Source organism: Erithacus rubecula (genome assembly GCF_903797595.1).
Source record: "Erithacus rubecula genome assembly, chromosome: 21".
Taxonomy (NCBI): Eukaryota; Metazoa; Chordata; class Aves; order Passeriformes; family Muscicapidae; genus Erithacus; species Erithacus rubecula.
In genome coordinates this window covers 7,452,906-7,472,744 of record NC_136673.1, presented here as the reverse complement: position 1 = coordinate 7,472,744, position 19,839 = coordinate 7,452,906, and the positions used below count along the sequence as shown (strand labels likewise).

The 19,839-nt window shown below is 51.2% G+C and overlaps 1 protein-coding gene across 1 annotated transcript in view; it reads right to left on the bottom strand.

Moving 5' to 3' along the window:
• Positions 1–19,839, bottom strand: part of ASTN2 (astrotactin 2) — a 316,378-nt gene that overhangs the window by 201,874 nt on the left and 94,665 nt on the right. The window contains exons 4-5 of the mRNA XM_079324231.1: positions 19,111–19,260; positions 9,897–10,004 (exon numbers count right to left, since the gene is read on the bottom strand). Of these exons, the coding sequence (XP_079180357.1) occupies positions 9,897–10,004; positions 19,111–19,260 (258 nt within the window). The remainder of the gene's footprint in view (positions 1–9,896; positions 10,005–19,110; positions 19,261–19,839) is intronic.

Here is a 19,839-nt window from a genome sequence, read left to right as displayed (position 1 = left end):
GCAACACAAATATCCCGTGTTCTCGGTAATATGCTGTTTCTAAATCAGGCTCATAAATACATGCTTGGGAGATTAGTCTATAAAAAAAAAATAAACTTTAATTACCCCCTCTTTATCAGCACACAGAGCCCGTGGTGTTAACCATATGTGGGTGTTAAACGCCAAGTGCTTTGCAATCTTCCCCGCCCCCCCGGGAGATAATAGCATCACAGAACGGCCCGTGGCCACTGGGATGTGGAAATGCAATTCCAGCACTCGGGAAGACGGGGCTGGGAAGGAGAGCGGGGGAATAGAGAGGGCTGGAAGCCTCTGCCGGGCTGTGCTGCATGCAGAGCATCCAGCTCGGGGACAGCAGCACCTCTGGGGACAGCAGCACCCCTGGGGGGGATAGCACCATCCCTGGAGACAGTCAGCACCCCTGGGGGGGATAGCACCATCCCTGGAGACAGTCAGCACCCCTGGGGGGGATAGCACCATCCCTGGGGACAGCAGCACCTCTGGGGGGACAGCAGCACCCCTGGGGACAGCAGCACCCTTGGGGGGACAGTAGCACCTCTGGGGACAGCCAACACTCCTGGGGACAGTCAGCACCTCCGAGGGAACAGCAGCATCCCTGGAGACAGTCAGCACCCCTGGGGGGGATAGCACCATCCCTGGGGATAGCACCATCCCTGGGGACAGCAGCACCCCTGGGGACAGCAGCACCCCTGGGGGGGATAGCACCATCCCTGGGGACAGCCAGCACCACTGGGGACAGCAGCACCCCTGGGGGGGATAGCACCATCCCTGGGGACAGCCAGCACCACTGGGGGATCAGGCAGCTGACCCCAGCCCAGCTCCCAGTCCCAGGATGCTCACACTCCGGTGCTGCTGCCCGCCGTGCCCGAGGAACCCGGCTCCTAATGATCCATCGTTATGTTCCAGCAGAGGCTCGTTAATAGGATAGAGAGGCGTTTCCAGGACAGCCTCACACAGCAGCACATCCCGAGGTGCTTCACGAGGGCCAGATCATGTCCAATCAAATCTAGTGCCAATTAAGATGAGCAGTGGTGCTGGCAGGAGGCTCTGGACGTGGAGCACCCCTGCACAGGAGGGAGCAGCACTGCCTGAATCCCCTCCTGGCCCTGCAGCCTTCCCTTCCACTGCAGGGTGAGATTGGGATGGGATGGGATGGGATGGGATGGGATGGGATGGGATGGGATGGGATGGGATGGGATGGGATGGGATGGGATGGGATGGGATGGGATGGGATGGGATGGGATGGGATGGGATGGGATGGGATGGGATGGGATGGGATGGGATGCGATGGGATGGGATGCGATGGGATGGGATGCGATGGGATGGGATGGGATGCGATGGGATGGGATGGGATGGGAATGGCAGATACTCTCTCCAGTCAGACACAGCTCTCCTGCACCATGACCCCACCAAGCCTTCCTGCACTACCCAGCCCCAGAGGCCCTTCCTTCTGAAGGGGATGGATGGGGATGCAATCAGCCCCCAGGCAGGGAGTGAGAGCACAGGTGGGTGTTTCATCACACACCATCTGCACCACATCTGGTCCCAGCCTATTCCTGAGGCATCTTTTCCACTTCAGTCCTGGACAAATCCCAGATGAAGGTGTTCAATGAAGGTGCCCACAGCTACAGCCCAGATGTGGGTCAGAGCTTGGGCACTGGGCAGTGTCCAGCCTCATCCCAGAGTCAGCAGGATGTGGATCAGCCCTGAAGTGGCAGCTTTGCTTCCCCTGTGTTGGGGGACACCCCCGAGGAGACCCTCCAAGGAGGCAGAGGGTACACAGAGGAAGGGATTGGGGAAGGAGGAAAGGCAGGCATGTTGTGCAGCAGAAGGGTGAGATCAGTCGCTTCAGGATTTATAGAGGATTAGATCTTGCTGAGCACATGCTGAATCAGATTAATACTATTAACATTTATGAATTATCCTCTAGCAATTAGCCAAGACGTCCTCCAGTACAGCACAGGGAGCTGCAGAAAAGGCAAGGAGGAGGATGCCAAGGGGTGGCTTGGGCACTCTGGGGAGGGGGGTTTGGGCTGCTGGACCCCACAGCAAGGTCAAGGGCTCATTGACCAAGCTCCTGTGTGTCCCAGCGAGCTCCTGTGCTCCTCCAGCAGCCTGAGCTGTGGCTCTTAAGGTGCTCCTGAGGTTATAAAGCCTTATGCACTGAATAAATGTATTTGCTTCCTAATTATACAGCTGTTGGTGGTGCTCCCCCTTTGCTCTAAGGCATTGTGCCTGCAGCTGGCAGGGAGACTCTGCCAGCAAATTCCAACCAAGAGGAGGAAGGGGGCAAAGGCAAAGCCTTGAAGGCTGGGCAAGAAATGAGCAGCTGAGGAGAGGGGGGAAATAGAGATGAGCAAAGTGGCACAGGTTGAGATGCTGATCCACCAGCCATCAGCACCAGGGTCACCACAGGCAGATTCTCTTCCCCACATATCTTAGATCTCCTGGCACAGCAGAGAGAGGAAGAATTTGTGCAAACTCAATTTGCTCTTCTGGCACTGTTGTATTTTTTTGCATTTCTCTGGGCAGGGACAATTAAAATCAATGAAGTCAGTTTTGCTTTCATGTTCTCAGTGCTGAATTGGTTGAGATAAAATCACATTAAAGAAACAGCTACATATTTAAAGGTAGATATTTCCTGCACTGGAATTTTCTTTCGTGAAAATCAATGAAAGCACTTCTCCTGGAATTAAGGCCTGATCTTTTTTTTTGTTTTACACTCCAAATGAGTCCCAATTTTACAATATACAAGCACAAAGGCAAATCTGAGTTGAAGGTTTCATTTTAAGGAGTAGGGAAAGCAATTTTCAATACAGAGTAGCAAAAACATTATTCCTACAGGAAAAAGGAGGGAAAAAAAAAAAAAAAAAGTAATCATTATCTATGAAATAGTTTGTGTTGAGTCACAGCCCAGGGAGGATTGTACTCAGTGAGTGAAGGGCTGGTCGGAAGATGAATTGATTTTAGAAATCAGGAGGAGATGGAGGCCAGGGTGACAGGGAGGGCTCAGGAGCTGGCAGATGTCCCAGGGGCTGGTGGCAAGAGATGTCCAAGCACTCAAGTTGTCCACCCTGGCTGGACCCTCCCCACACTCCCTACTGTCCCACTGCCACCCTGCAGGCAGAGCTGGGATTGGGGAATTGGGCTGCAGTCCCCAAAATAAGAAAGTCCCAAACCATTTTTTTCCCCTCCATCCGTTATTTTTTGAATAGATGCAAACCGACAGAACATGATGAGAATTCAAACCTGTGCTCTGCACAGCTCCCCAGGGCTGGGACACACCCCTCCGTGCCTCAGTTTCCCCTACAGCCAAGCATCACACAGGAACAAACATGACATCTGCCACCCCCTGCTCCCTTCCCTGCTGCAGCCAGGAGACAAACCCATCGTGCCGCGGGAATCCACAAGGATTTCTGCATTTTCCGAGCGGCAGCAGCCCTCGCCCTCGCCCCGCCCGCAGCCAGCTCCGTGTTTATGTTCTGCTTCCTGGGAAACAAGAGGCTCGTTACCATGCGGAGGGCGACAGCACAGCGATTAGTGAAATTTGTTACCCACATGCTCTGAACAAAATTAAATTAAAAGTGCTGCTTTGCTGTCAAGATAAGGGCCAAGCCGGAGAGATAATTTTTCACTCTCAAACACTCAATTACTCGCTGAGGCTGTATCAGATACAATCGGAAAATAAATAAATAAGTAGGAAGACCCGCACTGCCTCCAGGAACAGATGTAAAAGGCTTTATCTCCAGCGCAGTCCAGGGAAGTTAAAGTGCCTGCAGCCACTGCAGCTCCACCTGCACTTTACCTGCACATCCTTGTGCTGCCCAGCTCCAGCTTCCAGCAGCTCAGCACCCCTGGCACGGGCAGAAGCATGAGTAAATCCCCACAACTGCAGATTTAGGGAGGAAAGAGGCAGCTGGAGCAGCCCCAGCCCAGCTTCCCTGCACAGCCAGAGTCCAGCAGGAATGGAGAGGTTTCAGAATGGGGTTTATGGGCTGTTGCAGTGCCTCATTGCTCTGCGGGCAAAATAAGCTATCATGCAAAAGCACCACTAGCTGGAAAAGCAGCATTCATGACAGAGAGCAGAGAATGGTTGGGGATAAGCAGCATCCCCATTCTGCCCTGGATATCAGGGTGAGCATGGCTGTGGTGCTGGGGTGCAGCCTGGAGGGAGGAACCTTGGTGCCCTGGGGCATCAAGACAAGATTAGTATCATAAAGGCACCTCATTCCTGAGGTCTGGGGAATCCACAGGTCACATACTGGGGAGCTGCAGTGTCCACTCTGGAGTGCTCTTTCTGGCCTCACGAAGAGCAGCACAGCTCCATGTGCTATGAACCAGCTGGGTGTGCAGCACCCAGACTGACCTGTCTGTCTGTTCCTGCAGGGAGCAGCTGTGTGTCCCTTCCTGAGGAACCCTAAAGGCTCAGTGTCCCTTCCTGAGGAACCCTAAAGGCTCTGTGTCCCTTCCTGAGGAACCCTAACCTGTCAGTGCCATGGGCTGATCACATGAGGAGGGGATGAACACAGTGTCAGGATGGGAGAAGCATCCCCAGGTACAGACAGACATCACCAGACACAGACAGACCCCTTCTTCCCTCATGACACTGGAAGCAGCCCAAATTGACATGTTTGCTTTATCACCTTTTGCCTCCCACTTGATTGCCAACAGCATCCCCAGTTTGAAGGCAAGTTAAGCCTGAGGCAGAGCAGGGAGGCAATTCCCTGAGCAGTATGGAAGAGTGGGGTGATGTCCTGACTGCAGCATTCTCTCAGCTCCAGCGAGGCCAGAGGCACCAGCAAAGAGAGCAGTACCCACATTTCATTCTGCACTTCGTTTAGTTCCCCATGAAATAATAAGTGCCTGCTGCCTCTGGAGATGGGAGAGGATCAAAGCAAAGCTTCCTCATATGTAGTAGATTCCGAATACCTAATATTCCCTTATAAAAAGCCTTGTTTTAAACACCAAATACAGAGGCAGATCAAAGCTCAGCTTCTCATTTCTCTAACAGGCCTCAGAAGGCTCCGCCAGCCAGCCCAGCACACACACACACGGGGCTGACACCAATCCAAGGTACATAATTGAACTCTGCTAATTTGTCAGAACCATCAGCACACGCTATGGAAACAGCCAGGTGCCTTGTTCACAGAGACTTCAGCTGAGAAGCATCCCAAAACCATGCCCTCCCTTCCCTGGGGTGCTGGGGAGCTGGAACAAGAGCTGTGAATGAAATCAGAGTGGGATGTTTTCCCCCTTTCTCTTCACCCAGGAGGGGTGAAGCAATCCCGGACCCAAGCATGGGGGAGCAGGCTCAGGGTGGTGCATTGAACTCCAGCAGATACCAGAGGCAGCTTGAGGAGCAGCAGCCAGCTGAGGACATTCCTTGAGACAGCCCAGGTGGGTGGACACTGTGCTGGGTGCCCTCCAGCATATCTCAACCATCACAGGAGCTAAAGCATCCCTTTGCCTTTTCATCCCACGCTTTGTGTCCAGGTTTCCAGCAGCTCTGTTCCTGGTCTCTGCTGGATGGGGAATGACATCAGCCCAGACTCAGGGTTGGTCAGCAGTTGTGGGAACCTCCTGGCAGGTCCCAGGGGCTCAGAAGTGGGGCTCCCAGCAGGTCACAGGGGCTCAGACTGCAGTGAAAGGGAGGGCAGAGAGTCTGTGAGTCTCCAAGACGCCAGATGGGCTTGGGATGGCTCAGCCCCTTGAAGGGTCTCCATATGACATCATCATTTTCCCTGCCTCAGTTTCCCCCAACCCAAGAAGCTGAACAACATCTGCTGCACATTTCTGTGCTACAGAGCAGCTGAGAAAGCAGAGGGAGGAGCAGGAGCCTCGTCTGTGCCTCCCCTCCAGCAAGGAGGGGCTCATTACACCCACAGAATCCTTAATGAGCTGGGCAGGGAGCCTGATACAGCCCTGGAGTTACAGTGCTGCTGCTTTCCTCACATCTTTCCCTATTTGATTTCACCATCACTCAGGGCTGCACAGTCAGACCTGGGGCTGAATATATTTTGCTGGGCACAAGGCAAACCCCACCCCAGAGCAAGAGGGATGGAGCAGGAGTGGAGTTTTTACACAGGGCTCTGCCTCCTTGGTTTAGGGTGATTTTTGCTACTAATATTTTCCTCTCTAACTCAGAGTGGTACCTGACTGAACACATCCCACCCTGAAGCATCAAAGCTTTGATATCACCCTGCTGGCCAGCGGGGGATGTGGATTCACATCTTTACAACACTGTCAGGTTCTGTCTCGCAGAGACTTCAGCCCTGGAAGGTGCAATGACCGACAGCTCTGGAGACAAGAGCCATCTGTGCACCACAGCCAGAATGCAAAGAAGTTCCCACATTTCCTGGTACTCCCAGGGGAGTGGGAAAGGAGAGAGCCAGCCTCCACAGCAAGCAGAGCCTTGCAGTGCACAAACCTGTTGCAAATAGGTTGCAAGAAAATCTGATTTCTGGAAATCCTCGAGGAGTCAGTGGTGAGGGTGAGCAGGAAGGAGCAAACCAGCCATGCCTGGCCTCAGCTGAGAGTCACTTCAGCCTCTGAGCAGAGCTGTGCAAAGCCTGACAGCCTCTCTCAGGACTTGTTCCACTTGGAAAAACAATCCAAATTCCAGCTCCCTTGAGACTGCATGCCACTAGAGCAGAGCTCACACTGATCCATCAGAGAAGGGGAGAGGGGGGAGCTGGTGTGGGCATAGGCAGGGGACTGTGGTGAAGAGAAGGGATGTTTCACTGAAAATTGGGGTATGAACAGAGCACTTCTTGACATAAGCCAGCAGTGCCTCTCCCAGCTCAAATCCCAGAGATGGGGCTGAGCCCAACAGCAAAGACCAAGACTCCGCGGGAAGATCTCCTCTACTTTGTTCCTTCCACTCTCCTCCTCCCTTATAATTTCTCTGGAGACTTTCCAAAGACACCGTAGCATCCTGTAAGAGCATCCCACAGACCTAGAAGCTGGGAAGGTGAGTGGTGCAGCATGCTGTGACCATAGAAGGTGCTGCCTCTTACTTCTGCATGTATTCCTGCCCTGAAAACCAGGTACCAGTGGGTCTGATGCTCCTGAGCTACCAGACAAACACTCCCTTGCTGAATATTTTCCTGTGGGAATGTCTCTCTAATCTGCACTACAGAACCTGCTGTCCTTCTCCAGGAGACACAGGAGGCCACTTAACCAGGCTCAAATAAAAGCAAACCTGCACACCTCCTAAGTGGAAACTTCCCATCGCATCATCTGGGATCAATGCCTTGACAGTACAAGTAATTAGGCTCAATCCTACAAAATCTTATCCGAGGAGAGAAACCCCAAGGAATCCCTCTCCTTGGAGCTGATAACTATCCAAAGGCACCTGCAACGACACGCAAGCCTGGCAGAATCAATAGGGGAACATCATTGTAAGAATTAACTGTATCTGACCATGCATCCTTCTCTATTAGAGTTACAATCCTGTCCAATTATGGATCTTGGCTGAACTTGTAATTATGAGTTTGGTACTACGACTTCCCACCACGCTATTGCTTTGCTTCCATGAGGGAGAGGATAGTCAATGAAAGGATAATGGAAAATTCCTTTCAAGGATGCAGCAATGGCCAAATGTATCTAGACAGGAGGGGAAGTACAATGGGGACTTTATGCAAGACAATTCCCTCGGTTAGCCCCCAGTGAACATGAACAAACCAGGTTCTCCCAGCACTGCTCAAACACTAAGGCAGATCTAACAGCCAGCTCTGTGCGGCGGCGCGAGGCAGCTCTGCCTCCTGAATTCCCTTCAAACCCAGCCATCAAAGCTGCCCAGGTGAACAACAGCTTATTCACAGGCAAAGAAAGGAATTCTTCCCATTCATCTGTTCCTTTATATTTGCCCTACAAGGAAGCTAAAACCAACAACCAAAAACCAACACAGAAATCAATAAAAATATCTTTGTACCTGGCATCCAGTATGAGCGTTTTTCAAGAGACTGACAGAGCAGTTGACCTCAAGGGGAATGGCATCAAGGCAGCCTTGCAAAGATTTTTCTTCCTCTCATTAAAACACAGTTTTCCATACCTTCCCTGTGCCCTATCACTCCTTTCTCCATTGGAAACTGGAATAATCCCAGATTTCAGTGACTTTTCCAAAGTCCGAGGGCTGCCACAGCCTGCCCAGTATTCCTGAGTAAGTCATTGAAAAAGCCACTCCAGCACTTGGGAAATTTGATCTCTTTATCAGCACTGTTTTGGAACAGTTTCTTTTGTCCCTGTTTGCAACACAATCAATTCCTTCCTCCTGTCACACAGGCACGAAGATGATCAGAGGGATGGAACACCTTTCCCATGAGGAAAAGCTGAGAGGCTTGGGATTGTTCAGCCTGGAGAGGAGAAGGCTTAGGGGTGAAGAACTGCAGCCTTCCAGTAGGTGAAGGGAGCTGGAGACAGACTCTGGAGAAGGACATGGAATGACAGGACTAGGGGAAATGGCTTCAAACTGACAGGGGGCAGGGTTAGAAGGAAGTTTAAGCTTAAGCTTAGTGGGAGAAATTTCTTGACTATGAGGGTGGGGATGTGGTGGCACAGGGTACCTAAAGAAGCTGTGGCTGCCATTGCATCCCTGGCAGTGTTCCAGGCCAAGTTGGATGGGGCTTGGAGCAGCCTGGGATAGTGGAAGGTGTCCCTGCCCATGGCAGGGATGGGACAAGGTGATTTTAAAGTCCCTTCCAGCCCAAACCATTCGGGGATTCTGATTCTATCATTTTCCCCTGAACACAGCTGTGTTTGTAACAGGTAAGTAACTCATGAATCCTCTCATCCTTTTCATCAAGAGCTTGTTTTAAACATGGTGATGGATTTCCTCTGGATTTCAAGCACATGGAAAAGAAAAAGAAAAAAAACAAAACCAACCCCCCAAAACCTATAAAACTGAAGGAACAACTGCAGCACACCCCCGTGCATGCATGAGCTTACTCCCGTGTGCAACCATCGAGCGGATCAGAGGTGTTGAGGTAATTTCACATTCAAATAAACACACTGGAAGCATTTATGGGAATGGCTCATCATGGAAACAAATGGGGCCTCGTGCTGCTGCGGTGGGCACCGACATCTATCTGGCTGCTGTGCTCTGCTGAGACCCAGCTCTGTGCACAAAACAAATGGAGGGAGCAGACCCACTGTGCAATTTTTAAATTGCTTCCCAACGGAGTTATTTCCCGACAGTGATTTTTCAAACCCAGTCGCAGCAGCGAAACTCAGCCTCTCCTCCACCCAACAGCTCGGGCTGAGAGACCTGAACAAAACTGATCCGTGATGTGACGAGAGGAAATGCGGACACTCATTTCAAACTCCAGATGATATTTCAGTTTCTTGGCTTCTCTAGCTCACAAAAGAGCCTGAAGGGACTTGGGTCTACAAATCCCTGCCCCAATCCTCATTTTGAAGTTGCTCTTTTTAATTGCCTTTGTGCCAAGTGGAAGGCTAGGAAATTTTCATCCAACGGATGCTTTTGCATGGGAAATAAAGGGCAGAAAACAGGAGTTTTGAGCAAGGAATTGCCAAGGTAACCATCCTTGACAGCTGCACTGGTGCCAGGATGAGGACAGACACAACCAGTCCCTGCTGGTGCTGTCTGGGGAAGTGCCAGGGCATGTGGAGGGTAACTGATATTAGAAACCATCAAAGAAACCCAGAACCTCACCAGCATCACTGGGAAATGGGATTCATGGATCCTGCATGGTGCTGCATCACACAGACAGCACATCTCAGGATGTCCTTCCCACCACAGACTGGTGTGGCTGTCCTTTAGACTCAGTGCCAGACCCCATCACCCATGGGGACAGCCAAGCTGCCCAGCCATTCCTTTTCCCCTGACACCAGTGTGCAATCCCAGTGTCCTTCTGTACCTTTGCTTCGCCTCCGGCTCCGATACTGCTCCGTGTAGAAGGTGAGCTGCGTTTCATCGTCTGCCTCTGAGCCAGAGTTGCCTTTGGCACGTCCAAACCCGATCCCACCTGCAGGCAGGAGAGAGGAAAAAGTCAGCCCTGGCAGCTGAGATGCTCAGGAGCAGCTGGAGCTGGGAGTTCCTCAGCAGAGCTGAGGATTTGGCCAGCAACTCCCACCCCTTGCTAAGGTTCTTTGCTTGGGGTCACCAGTAGTGATCAGGAGCTTTGATCATTCATGATTTCATCAAAAATCAAGACCCCACAGTGCCTATAGTGATGTGAATGCACAAAGACACTTTCTACCCTCAGAAATAAAAGCACAAATGTATTTCAAGGGACTTACAAAGAAAACCCCTGAGTGTGCCAGATGCTCTCCCCAAAGACACCTGCATTGTGAAATGCAGTGAATTTAGCAAATCCAGCAAGGACAAATGGTACAAGGGAAATTCAACATTTGGGGGGCACCCAGGACCCCCCTGAGGGTCTTTGCTGCTCCTCAGCATCCAGTTTGGCCCATCTGTTTGCTGTGACAGCACCAGTTAGGACCGACAGGAGCAGGGCTGGCCCATTGCTCACCCGACCTCCTCCTCTCCAGATATTAGTGTGGGATGCAGCAGGAGCCCAGCTGGCTTCATCCCCAGACCCACCAAGAAGCAATGGATGCTTAAAAAGCACCACAGACTCTAATTGGCAGAAATCCTTCAATCTTTGCAGAGCTTAAAGCAAAGAGGCCTCTGGGGGTTGACAGTGGCCCTTTAAACTGCCATTAAAATATTTTACTGTTTTTAAAAAATCTTTTATTCTAGGCAGCAGCACAATTTCCCCATTTCTTGGCAGGAGGACAGAAAATGAGCGGTGCCTTCTGCCCTCTGAAATCCTTAATCACAGCGATGAGAGGTGGCTGGCAGGAGCCAGAGGGACGCCAGGAGCTCAGCACGTGGCTCCTGCCCTGGCCATGCCCTGCCCTGGCCGAGCAGTGCCCTCCAGGGCAGCCTCAGCAGCAGGGCAGGAAGAGGCTCTGCTGGCTCCTTTCCTCCTGGAAGCAGCAGGAAGGGTCAGTGCCTGCATGCTGCAGAGCCTGGACAGGGGCTGGGGGGTTTAAAGATCCCAAATCGTGACCTCATCAACCCCTCTTCAGCCACAAACACCACAAAAAACACCCAGTGCCATGGCACACCCACACCAAGGCGTTTGAAAGGCACAGCAGAGCAGTAAAACCAATAAGGCTTATTTGCAAGAGTGAGGAAAATCTTAATTAACCTGGGCTTCTAACACAGGCCCTTGGGCAAGCAGCCAGGGCTGCAGCCATGCTGCACATCTCCTTCTCACTGAGCAGGGGCTGCTGCAGTGGCCAGGGCTGGGGACAGACACCAGCTATGGAGAGTCCCCCCACTCCTGGGAGAGGGACTACTGGCTGTGCAGATAGGACATGGCACATCCCTCTGTCACCTTCCCGTGCACCAGAGCTGGCCCCCTTAGCCCAGGCAGATGGCTGGGCTGGGCAGAGGCAGCCTTGTGCTGCTCTCTGTGCTGTCACACCCCGCTGAGGTGACCAGGCAGCTGGCACAGGCTCTGCCAGCCACGGCCCAGCCCCCTCCGGCCACTCCGCGTTTGTGTGCCGGCTGCGTGCCGTGATGGATGGAGCTGACATGTTAAATTACTCAGGCTGGATGTCTTTGGAGAGCTGGTGACAGCGATATTGCATTTTCTGATTAGCCAGCACTGAGCAGGATGTATAAATACAGGAGCTGGGAGACCCGGCGCGGGTCCCCAGCCCGCAGCGGAAACGTCTCCTCTGACCCAACATGCAGTGCCAGAGGTCAGCCTGGCAACACCAGCCTGGGGCACACACAGCCTGCCAGGGATCTGCTTTTACACCTTCGTGCCATCCAGGATGCTGGAGCACATCTTGGTGGTGGTTCTGAGGATCTCAGAACACAGCTGAGGCAATCCTGAGGACACAGGGACAATAATCCTCAAGTATTTCTGCCATGAACCAGATTTCATGTTTAACTGGCCCCAAAATCTGACCAATTAGCCCACTGAGACATTTACAACTGGGCAATGCCTCCTCTTCCAGGTCCATTACCAGCCTTGGTCACAGGCTGCTAACCAGGGCACGGGCTGAGGATAATCATGATGGGGCCAAGGATGCTCACAGCAGAGAGCACCCACAAGCAATTACTGATGAATGAGACAGCATCCCGGTAAAGCCAAGCAGTCCTGCCTGGTCAGCATTCCCTTTCCTTCCAAAATACAGAGAAAACCACCAGGTATCAGAAAACAAAAAGATCCTAATCACTGCAATGCTTACAAACTGGAATAAGATGCTTGAAAGACAGAGAACAGAGAAATGGCAATTTTGAAGTGCTGGGTATCAGTAATGCACTGGCAACTCTTTCCAGCAGCTCTCACAGGGAGATACACCCTCTTTACAGCCAGTTTACTCTTGCTTTTGAGACTGGAGAAAAAAACAAAGCTCCCCTTTCTCACCCAACTCCTCATCTCCTGCCCAGCTTGTTCACCAGGCAGTGGGGCAGGAGGCAGGGGGGGAAGGGGAGCTCAAGGAAGATGGTCTTGTTTCTAATCCTGTTTGCAGATTTACAAACTCGTTAATCCCTTCAAATAGATCTCAGCTCAGCCAGGCACCGGGGCAGGGCTTGTTCTGAGTTCAGCATTAATTTAGTGGGGAGCAGGGCGGGGTGCCAAGGTAAACACCTCGTTACGATGCAATTAAAGATGGTCCCGTTAATGCTGAGTGGGGATAAGGAAACAAAATTCAGGAACCAGAGTTATCCCCAAAGACTTTTTGTTAGCTGAAGCCGTGTGTATATTTTTTTTAAGGGAGGGTTTTGTCATTAAAGAGGAAATAAAAAACAAACATGACATTTTTAATCCTTTCCCTGAAGCCAGGAGGTCGCAGAACATGTCAGGGAAAAGCTACAGATGTAAAAGGAATCAAAACTGAGTTAAAATAAAGAAATAACTAACAGCAGCTGTTGGGATAACTCCTATCCGAGGCCAAGCTGACCTCAGCTACTTAATCCTGAGTAGCTGGATGTTATAATAAAAGTGGAACTTGGTTTTGTCCCCAGAGGTGCCACCTTGGGGGACATCTTTGTGATCCCTCTGCCCTGCAGCCACTATCAATGGAAAAATGATTATCTGCATCCTTTTCCTCTAGAAAAATGAAAAATCCTTGTACATACTACAGAATTCAAGACCCACAACTTCCCTCATCGACCATGTTGGGTTCACCCCTCTCCATCTCACCCACCCCATGCAACTTTGCCTTCTGGGTGTTGAAGAAGGCCCTATTTTCCCAGGCTTCCCAGTAAAAGCTGGGTGAGGAATGCCCTCCCCAGCACAGTAACAAAGTCCATGCACTGAGAGCTGGCAGTGCAATGCAATTAGCTAAGTGGAAATTTTCAGTTTAATTAATTTAACCCTGAAAAGAGCACCAGACAACTGAAAAAAAAAGAAAAAAAATCCCTAATGTGGTAAGAGAAAGGTAAATTAGATGCAGATTTAAGGAGAAAAAAAAAAAAAACAACACATTTTATTTTCAAACTTATCCAGTCAACCCCAAAACCATAAAAGTATAAAGAAAAAAAGCCCTTTAAAGCAAAGCAGCCTGTGGCAGGGGTATGCTCACACACACTGACTTCACACACAGCTAAAGAAAATTCTTCCTCCTCATGGACCTTCCCTCTTCCTTCTGTCTCTGCCCAGAACACCCCAGCAGTGCAGGAGGTGCAGCTGACAGCACCATGGGCTTCCACTGGGAAGAACTGGGATCATGCAGAACCCAGACAGCAGCCCTTGCACAGCCTGAAGGGTTTTATTTTCACCAAGGACCAACTCAAAGAGCTGGGCATGATATGATGACTCAGGTGAGGTGAAAGCTCCCAGGTGAACTCCAGAAAATCCTCACCAGCAAAAAGTGATGCTCCACAGGCACCACAGGACAGTCAGACAGAGCAGGGTGGAAGCAGAGGTGTCCTGGCAAAACAAGGACCATGGATGAGCCCAGCTGAGCCTCAGCTCTGTTTGCTCAGGGAGCTTTGGGTAACTCAGGGCACAGCCAAGATCTGCAGCCCCAGTGAGCAGCACATCCCAAGGAACAGCACATCCTGCCTCAGAAGGACCATTATGGGTTAATTCTTCCCAAACCCAGAGTGTTTTTAAAGCCCTGCCCCAGGAGAGGGCACCAGACCCTCTCTCTGCACACAGCAGCCCCCACCAAGGGCACCTCCAGCCCCGGGGCTGAGCACAGCCCGTTCCACCAGCCAAACCCACACCAGACCCTGAGCACAGCCTGTTCCATCAGCCAAACCCACACCAGACCCTGAGCACAGCCTGTTCCATCAGCCAAACCCACACCAGACCCTGAGCACAGCCTGCTCCACCAGCCAAACCCACACCAGACCCTGAGCACAGCCTGTTCCATCAGCCAAACCCACACCAGACCCTGAGCACAGCCTGTTCCACCAGCCAAACCCACACCAGACCCTGAGCACAGCCTGTTCCATCAGCCAAACCCACACCAGACCATAAACACAGCCTGTTCCACAGCCAAACCCACACCAGACCATAAACACAGCCTGTTCCACCAGCCAAACCCACACCAGACCCTGAGCACAGCCTGCTCCACCAGCCAAACCCACACCAGACCCTGAGCACAGCCTGCTCCACAAGCCAAACCCACACCAGACCCTGAGCACAGCCTGCTCCACCAGCCAAACCCACACCAGACCCTGAGCACAGCCTGTTCCACCAGCCAAACCCACACCAGACCCTGAGCACAGCCTGTTCCACCAGCCAAACCCACACCAGACCCTGAGCACAGCCCGTTCCACCAGCCAAACCCACACCAGACCCTGAGCACAGCCTGTTCCACAGCCAAACCCACACCAGACCATAAACACAGCCTGTTCCACCAGCCAAACCCACACCAGACCATAAACACAGCCTGTTCCACCAGCCAAACCCACACCAGACCCTGAGCACAGCCTGTTCCATCAGGCAACCCACACCAGACCCTGAGCACAGCCTGTTCCACCAGCCAAACCCACACCAGACCATAAACACAGCCTGTTCCACCAGCCAAACCCACAGCAGACCCTGAGCACAGCCTGTTCCACCAGCCAAACCCACACCAGACCCTGAGCACAGCCTGCTCCATCTGCCAAACCCACACCAGACCCTGAGCACAGCCTGCTCCATGAGCCAAACCCACACCAGACCCTGAGCACAGCCTGCTCCACCAGCCAAACCCACACCAGACCCTGAGCACAGCCTGTTCCACCAGCCAAACCCACACCAGACCCTGAGCACAGCCTGCTCCATGAGCCAAACCCACACCAGACCCTGAGCACAGCCTGTTCCACCAGCCAAACCCACACCAGACCCTGAGCACAGCCTGCTCCACCAGCCAAACCCACACCAGACCCTGAGCACAGCCTGTTCCACAGCCAAACCCACACCAGACCATAAACACAGCCTGTTCCACCAGCCAAACCCACACCAGACCCTGAGCACAGCCTGCTCCATCAGCCAAACCCACACCAGACCCTGAGCACAGCCTGCTCCACCAGCCAAACCCACACCAGATCCTGCCCCTGCCTCTCCCCAGGGCATCACTTCCCTGTTCTGGGGCAGCCAGGCTGGGATGCTCTGGGACTGCATTTCAGAGTGAATAACCTCTCTGGAATGCAGCATCCTTCCCTCCAGCTCTGACAGCCCCCTGCACAGACTTTTTTCCTTCCAGCCCACCCCTCCCACCCTGAGCTCTCTCCATCCTCACTCTTCCTCAATTATTTATAAGCTCTGAATGTGCTTCACTCCATAGATGTGTTTAGGGAGAAGGGTTGTATGAAAGAGGCATTAGACAAAATAAAGTTATATGGCACTGTAAATAGAGAGGGTGGTGTGGTTTGGTGTTATTTTAAAAGTCAATCTACTTGGGAAAACAGCACCTTCCCCAGAGCTGCTGCAAACACTCAGGGCAAAATCATCTTTAATGAGGAGCAATGGGCAGCAGCTTACACACACAGAGCAGGGAAGCAAAACAAGGCAAAGTTTATCCCAGATTTGTTTCCCTTGGGCTGGGGCTCAGGTTGTTCTCTGCTTTGGATGGTTTGTCCCATCCTTCTGAAGGAGCAGCACTCAGAAACCCTTTCAGAGCCTTTCCATAGAGGAGGAAATCCTTCTGCCATGTGCAGTTCCTGCAGGGAGAGCGCTCCAGCTGTAGGGCTTTGATGAGGTTAAACATTAATTAAATCAAACCACAAGAAAATAATTACACACATGCATCCATCAGGCTGACTTGTCACTACCCAGAAACAAAGTTGGATGCAAACTCCATCAGCAGAACTGTCACGAGGCCGTTAGGAGGAAATGAATGTATCCCAAATGGACAATTTCATTTAGGGAGAGGAAAAAAAAAGTCTCATGGATAGCAATGGATTAATGAGGCAAAGAGTTTATGTTTGCAACTGGATGGAAAATGTAAACATCCCGAGTCGTGGCATTGTCCTTTACCCTGAAGGGTTGTTTGCACTCCAGCACTCATCTGCTGGAGGCACAGGTAACCACAGGCTGTAAAAACAAAACCTCTAGCACAGAAGAAGCCAGGGAATGAGCAGGGAAAGGTATGGATCAGCTCAGCCACAGCACACAGCCACCACGTCTACAAGCAAAAAGATATTTAATTTAAGAGGAAAAGAGGATGGATGGGATGGGGCTGTGCAGAGAGAAATCTCCACTGGAGATATTAGGACTACCTGGCTTTTTGGGGACTTCTGATGACTGAGAGCTTAAAATCTCTTTTTTAGGGTGTGCTGGTGAGGGATCCCCGTGGCTGGGAACATTGGGAGAGTCAGAGTCCCCTTCTGAAGCCCGTGGGTTCATTCTGCCTCAGGCTCCTCATCCCTCACAGACACTGGGCACAAAGCAATCTCATTTTCTCATACTGAGAAAACCAGTGTGGAGAGATGGAGAGACCAAGGGTGCTCTTGTCCTGTAACCACTGACTGTTCCTGTGGTCACTAACAGGCAGAGGGACCCTGGGGAGGTGGGAAATGGGATGAGAGGTGAATCCAGAGGCTGGGGAGGAGCCAGGCTGGCACTCTGCTCCCACACATTCAGAGGCTCTGCCTGCAGCTGGGCATTGTGCCTCCTCCTCAGCTCAGCTGCAAGGATTAACTGACTTGTTCCATTAGTGACCAAAAAGCCTCTTACCTTCAGGCAGTTCAAAAATAAAATAAAAAAACACCAGAAAAAAAAATAAAAAAAGAGGCTGGAGCAAGGAATCAGGGAAACTTTCCCTGACAGTCCCCATGGACCCCAGAGCACCCACCCACACTAAAATCCAGAGACACATATTTGAATAACTACTAGAAAACAAACCAAATAATTTAAAGCAGTTAAAGAGTCAGAACATTTTCTTCACACTAAGTAAATAATTTATGGGCAGAGCTATAATAAAAAAAAAAGCCCTCTCCAGGCCTGTATCACAGGAAAATGTATCAGGAATAAAAGATCACATTTCAGGCTCATAAATAAATGAAAAACAAAACCAACAGTAAACAGAAAGAAAAGTATTTCCCTCCCAGCTCCCAGAGCTGACACAAAGACTCTCAGTGCACTGGGCAGATCATAGCCAAGGGACTTTCATGCCCATCATCCCTGAAGGGATCTGGTATCTCCTCCTCTTCCAGAGATGGAAATCTGGACCCCAACCTTTGGCACAGCCTTTTGTGTGGTACAGCCTTTAGATCCATGAATGCTGTTCTCCCCCTCTCTGTGTAGATCCTACAGCCCCTAAGCACTGGGAAAGCAGAAAGATGTCCTAATGATGTGAGTGACAGCCAAAGTGAATTTCACCCCTTCATGAAACTAAAGCTTGACAAAAACCTGTGTTTCAGTGTGCTTTGACTGGGGCAGCTGTCAGAGACTCTGGGCTTGCAGTGGAGGGGGCACAAGTCAGAGGCACCCTCCATGAGCCCACCCAGAGGATGATGTGTGGGGTTTGTCCCTCTCTCACCCCACCACAGAGCAGCTCTGGTGTCCCCATGCTCAGCAATGAGGGTGAGGAGGCTCCCACCTTCCTCCCCAGCCAAGCTCCTCTGGCCATGGCTGATGCCTTGGAGTGGCTTCCTAGAACAGAGGCTAGACCAGATTAAGAGAATAAAGAATAAAGGTATTTATTAAAGGCTTTCAATAACTACACCTTGAGCAGCTAAAGCCTCCAAAAAGCTACACCCAAGATGGATGATGGCCACAAGTTTTTCACACAATTATAAATTTGGTCCATCTGCATACCAGGGGTTAATCCTCCAATTACAGCTTCAGGTAATGATGTCATTTACCTCCAGTTTGCTCCCTCACCAATTCACTTTCATTTATACTTTTTGGGACCTAAAGCAGTAGGGTGTCCTTGAATTTCAGGCTTAGAGGAATTATTCTGAATGGGAAAGCAGTGGCTGACACTCAGTATGGAGTTTAGAGTTATACACCAAGCAGTACAGTGTGGGAGATTTTGTTGGGTGGACGGTCATCAGGACAGACTCAGAAGCTCTCTATATTCTGGTTATTCTTAGGGTGTGGGTATAGGGTCCTGCTAAGGGCTGCCAGCCACAACTCAGGGCAGGACAGAGAGAGAAGTATGAGAGGGAGAGAGAGCAAGAGAGAATAAGAGAGAGAAACAGGGAGAATAAGAGAGAATAGAACACAGAGAGTGAAGAGGATAAGAGAGTGATTTCCCATTTACAGTACAATAAATGTTCTTCTATGTTGAATATTCTAATTTCCACTAACCAATCTACTACAAAATACTAATTTCCTAATATTTGCGTGCAACCTATAGGAATCACTATATTACCATGTTTTATGCCTTTCTTATCTATAAACCTTATCTCTAAACATTTCCTGCCACACTTGGAACAGGATGCCTGCTGGCTCTTTGGTATTTGTGGCATTTGGCATCACCTAAACAAAGAGACTTGAAACCTTCACATGGCTGCTCTCAGCCCCACAATCGAAAACCGCTATCATTCCTATTTCACTGACGGTTTGAAAATCTTCCGCTAAGCGCTGATATTCACAAGTTTTTATCAATCTGCTCGCTCCCAGGAGCGCTGTGAGCGGCAGGAATGTGGGATGCTGTGCGTACCTCGGGGCCGGCTGCGGCGCTTGCGTCTGCCCGCGGAGGTGCTGCGCAGCGCCGGCTGCAGCTGCCCGATCTCGATGGGCGTGTTGGTGCGGAAACTCTCCTTGAACTTCTGCATCAGCGACTCCACCGTCTCCTGCGTCACCTCGGGAGCTGCAACACCACCAGAGGGGCTGTGGTTAGAAAATAGCTGGGCCACCGTGTCCCCGCTGCACGTAAAAAGCTTTCCCTGTGTAAGCTGGAGTCGGGTCCTGGGGCAGGGGCTCTGCCAAGATGTTCTGACTTCACCCACAGGGACCCGTCCTGCACTTTTCAGATCTTACCAAAGCCACCCATACTATAAAATTGTGAGTTTACACATCAGGCAACAGAGAAACAGGGATCAAACTCTCTGCCTGAGTTAAGTGCCAGCAGTGGGAACCATTTCAGGAAAGCTCCAGAAGGAGAGGGAGCTAAGGGACCAGCTGTGTTACGTCTGAATTTTCCAGTACCAGGCTCCCCCAGGAACCACAGATCAAAGACAGAGCTCCCCAAAGCCCCCGATGTTTACAGCAGGCAAAGCTGAATCCTGCAGTGTCAGATGCCCCAGCAGGCAGCATCACATCAGGAAAAAATACATCCAGAGCAGGGACAGGTCTCCAAAGAGCATCCAGACCCATCCCCACAGCACACATCCCACCTGAGGGGCCAGGGAGGGATACTGGGGCAGCACTGGGGTGGCTCAGCCTCCCA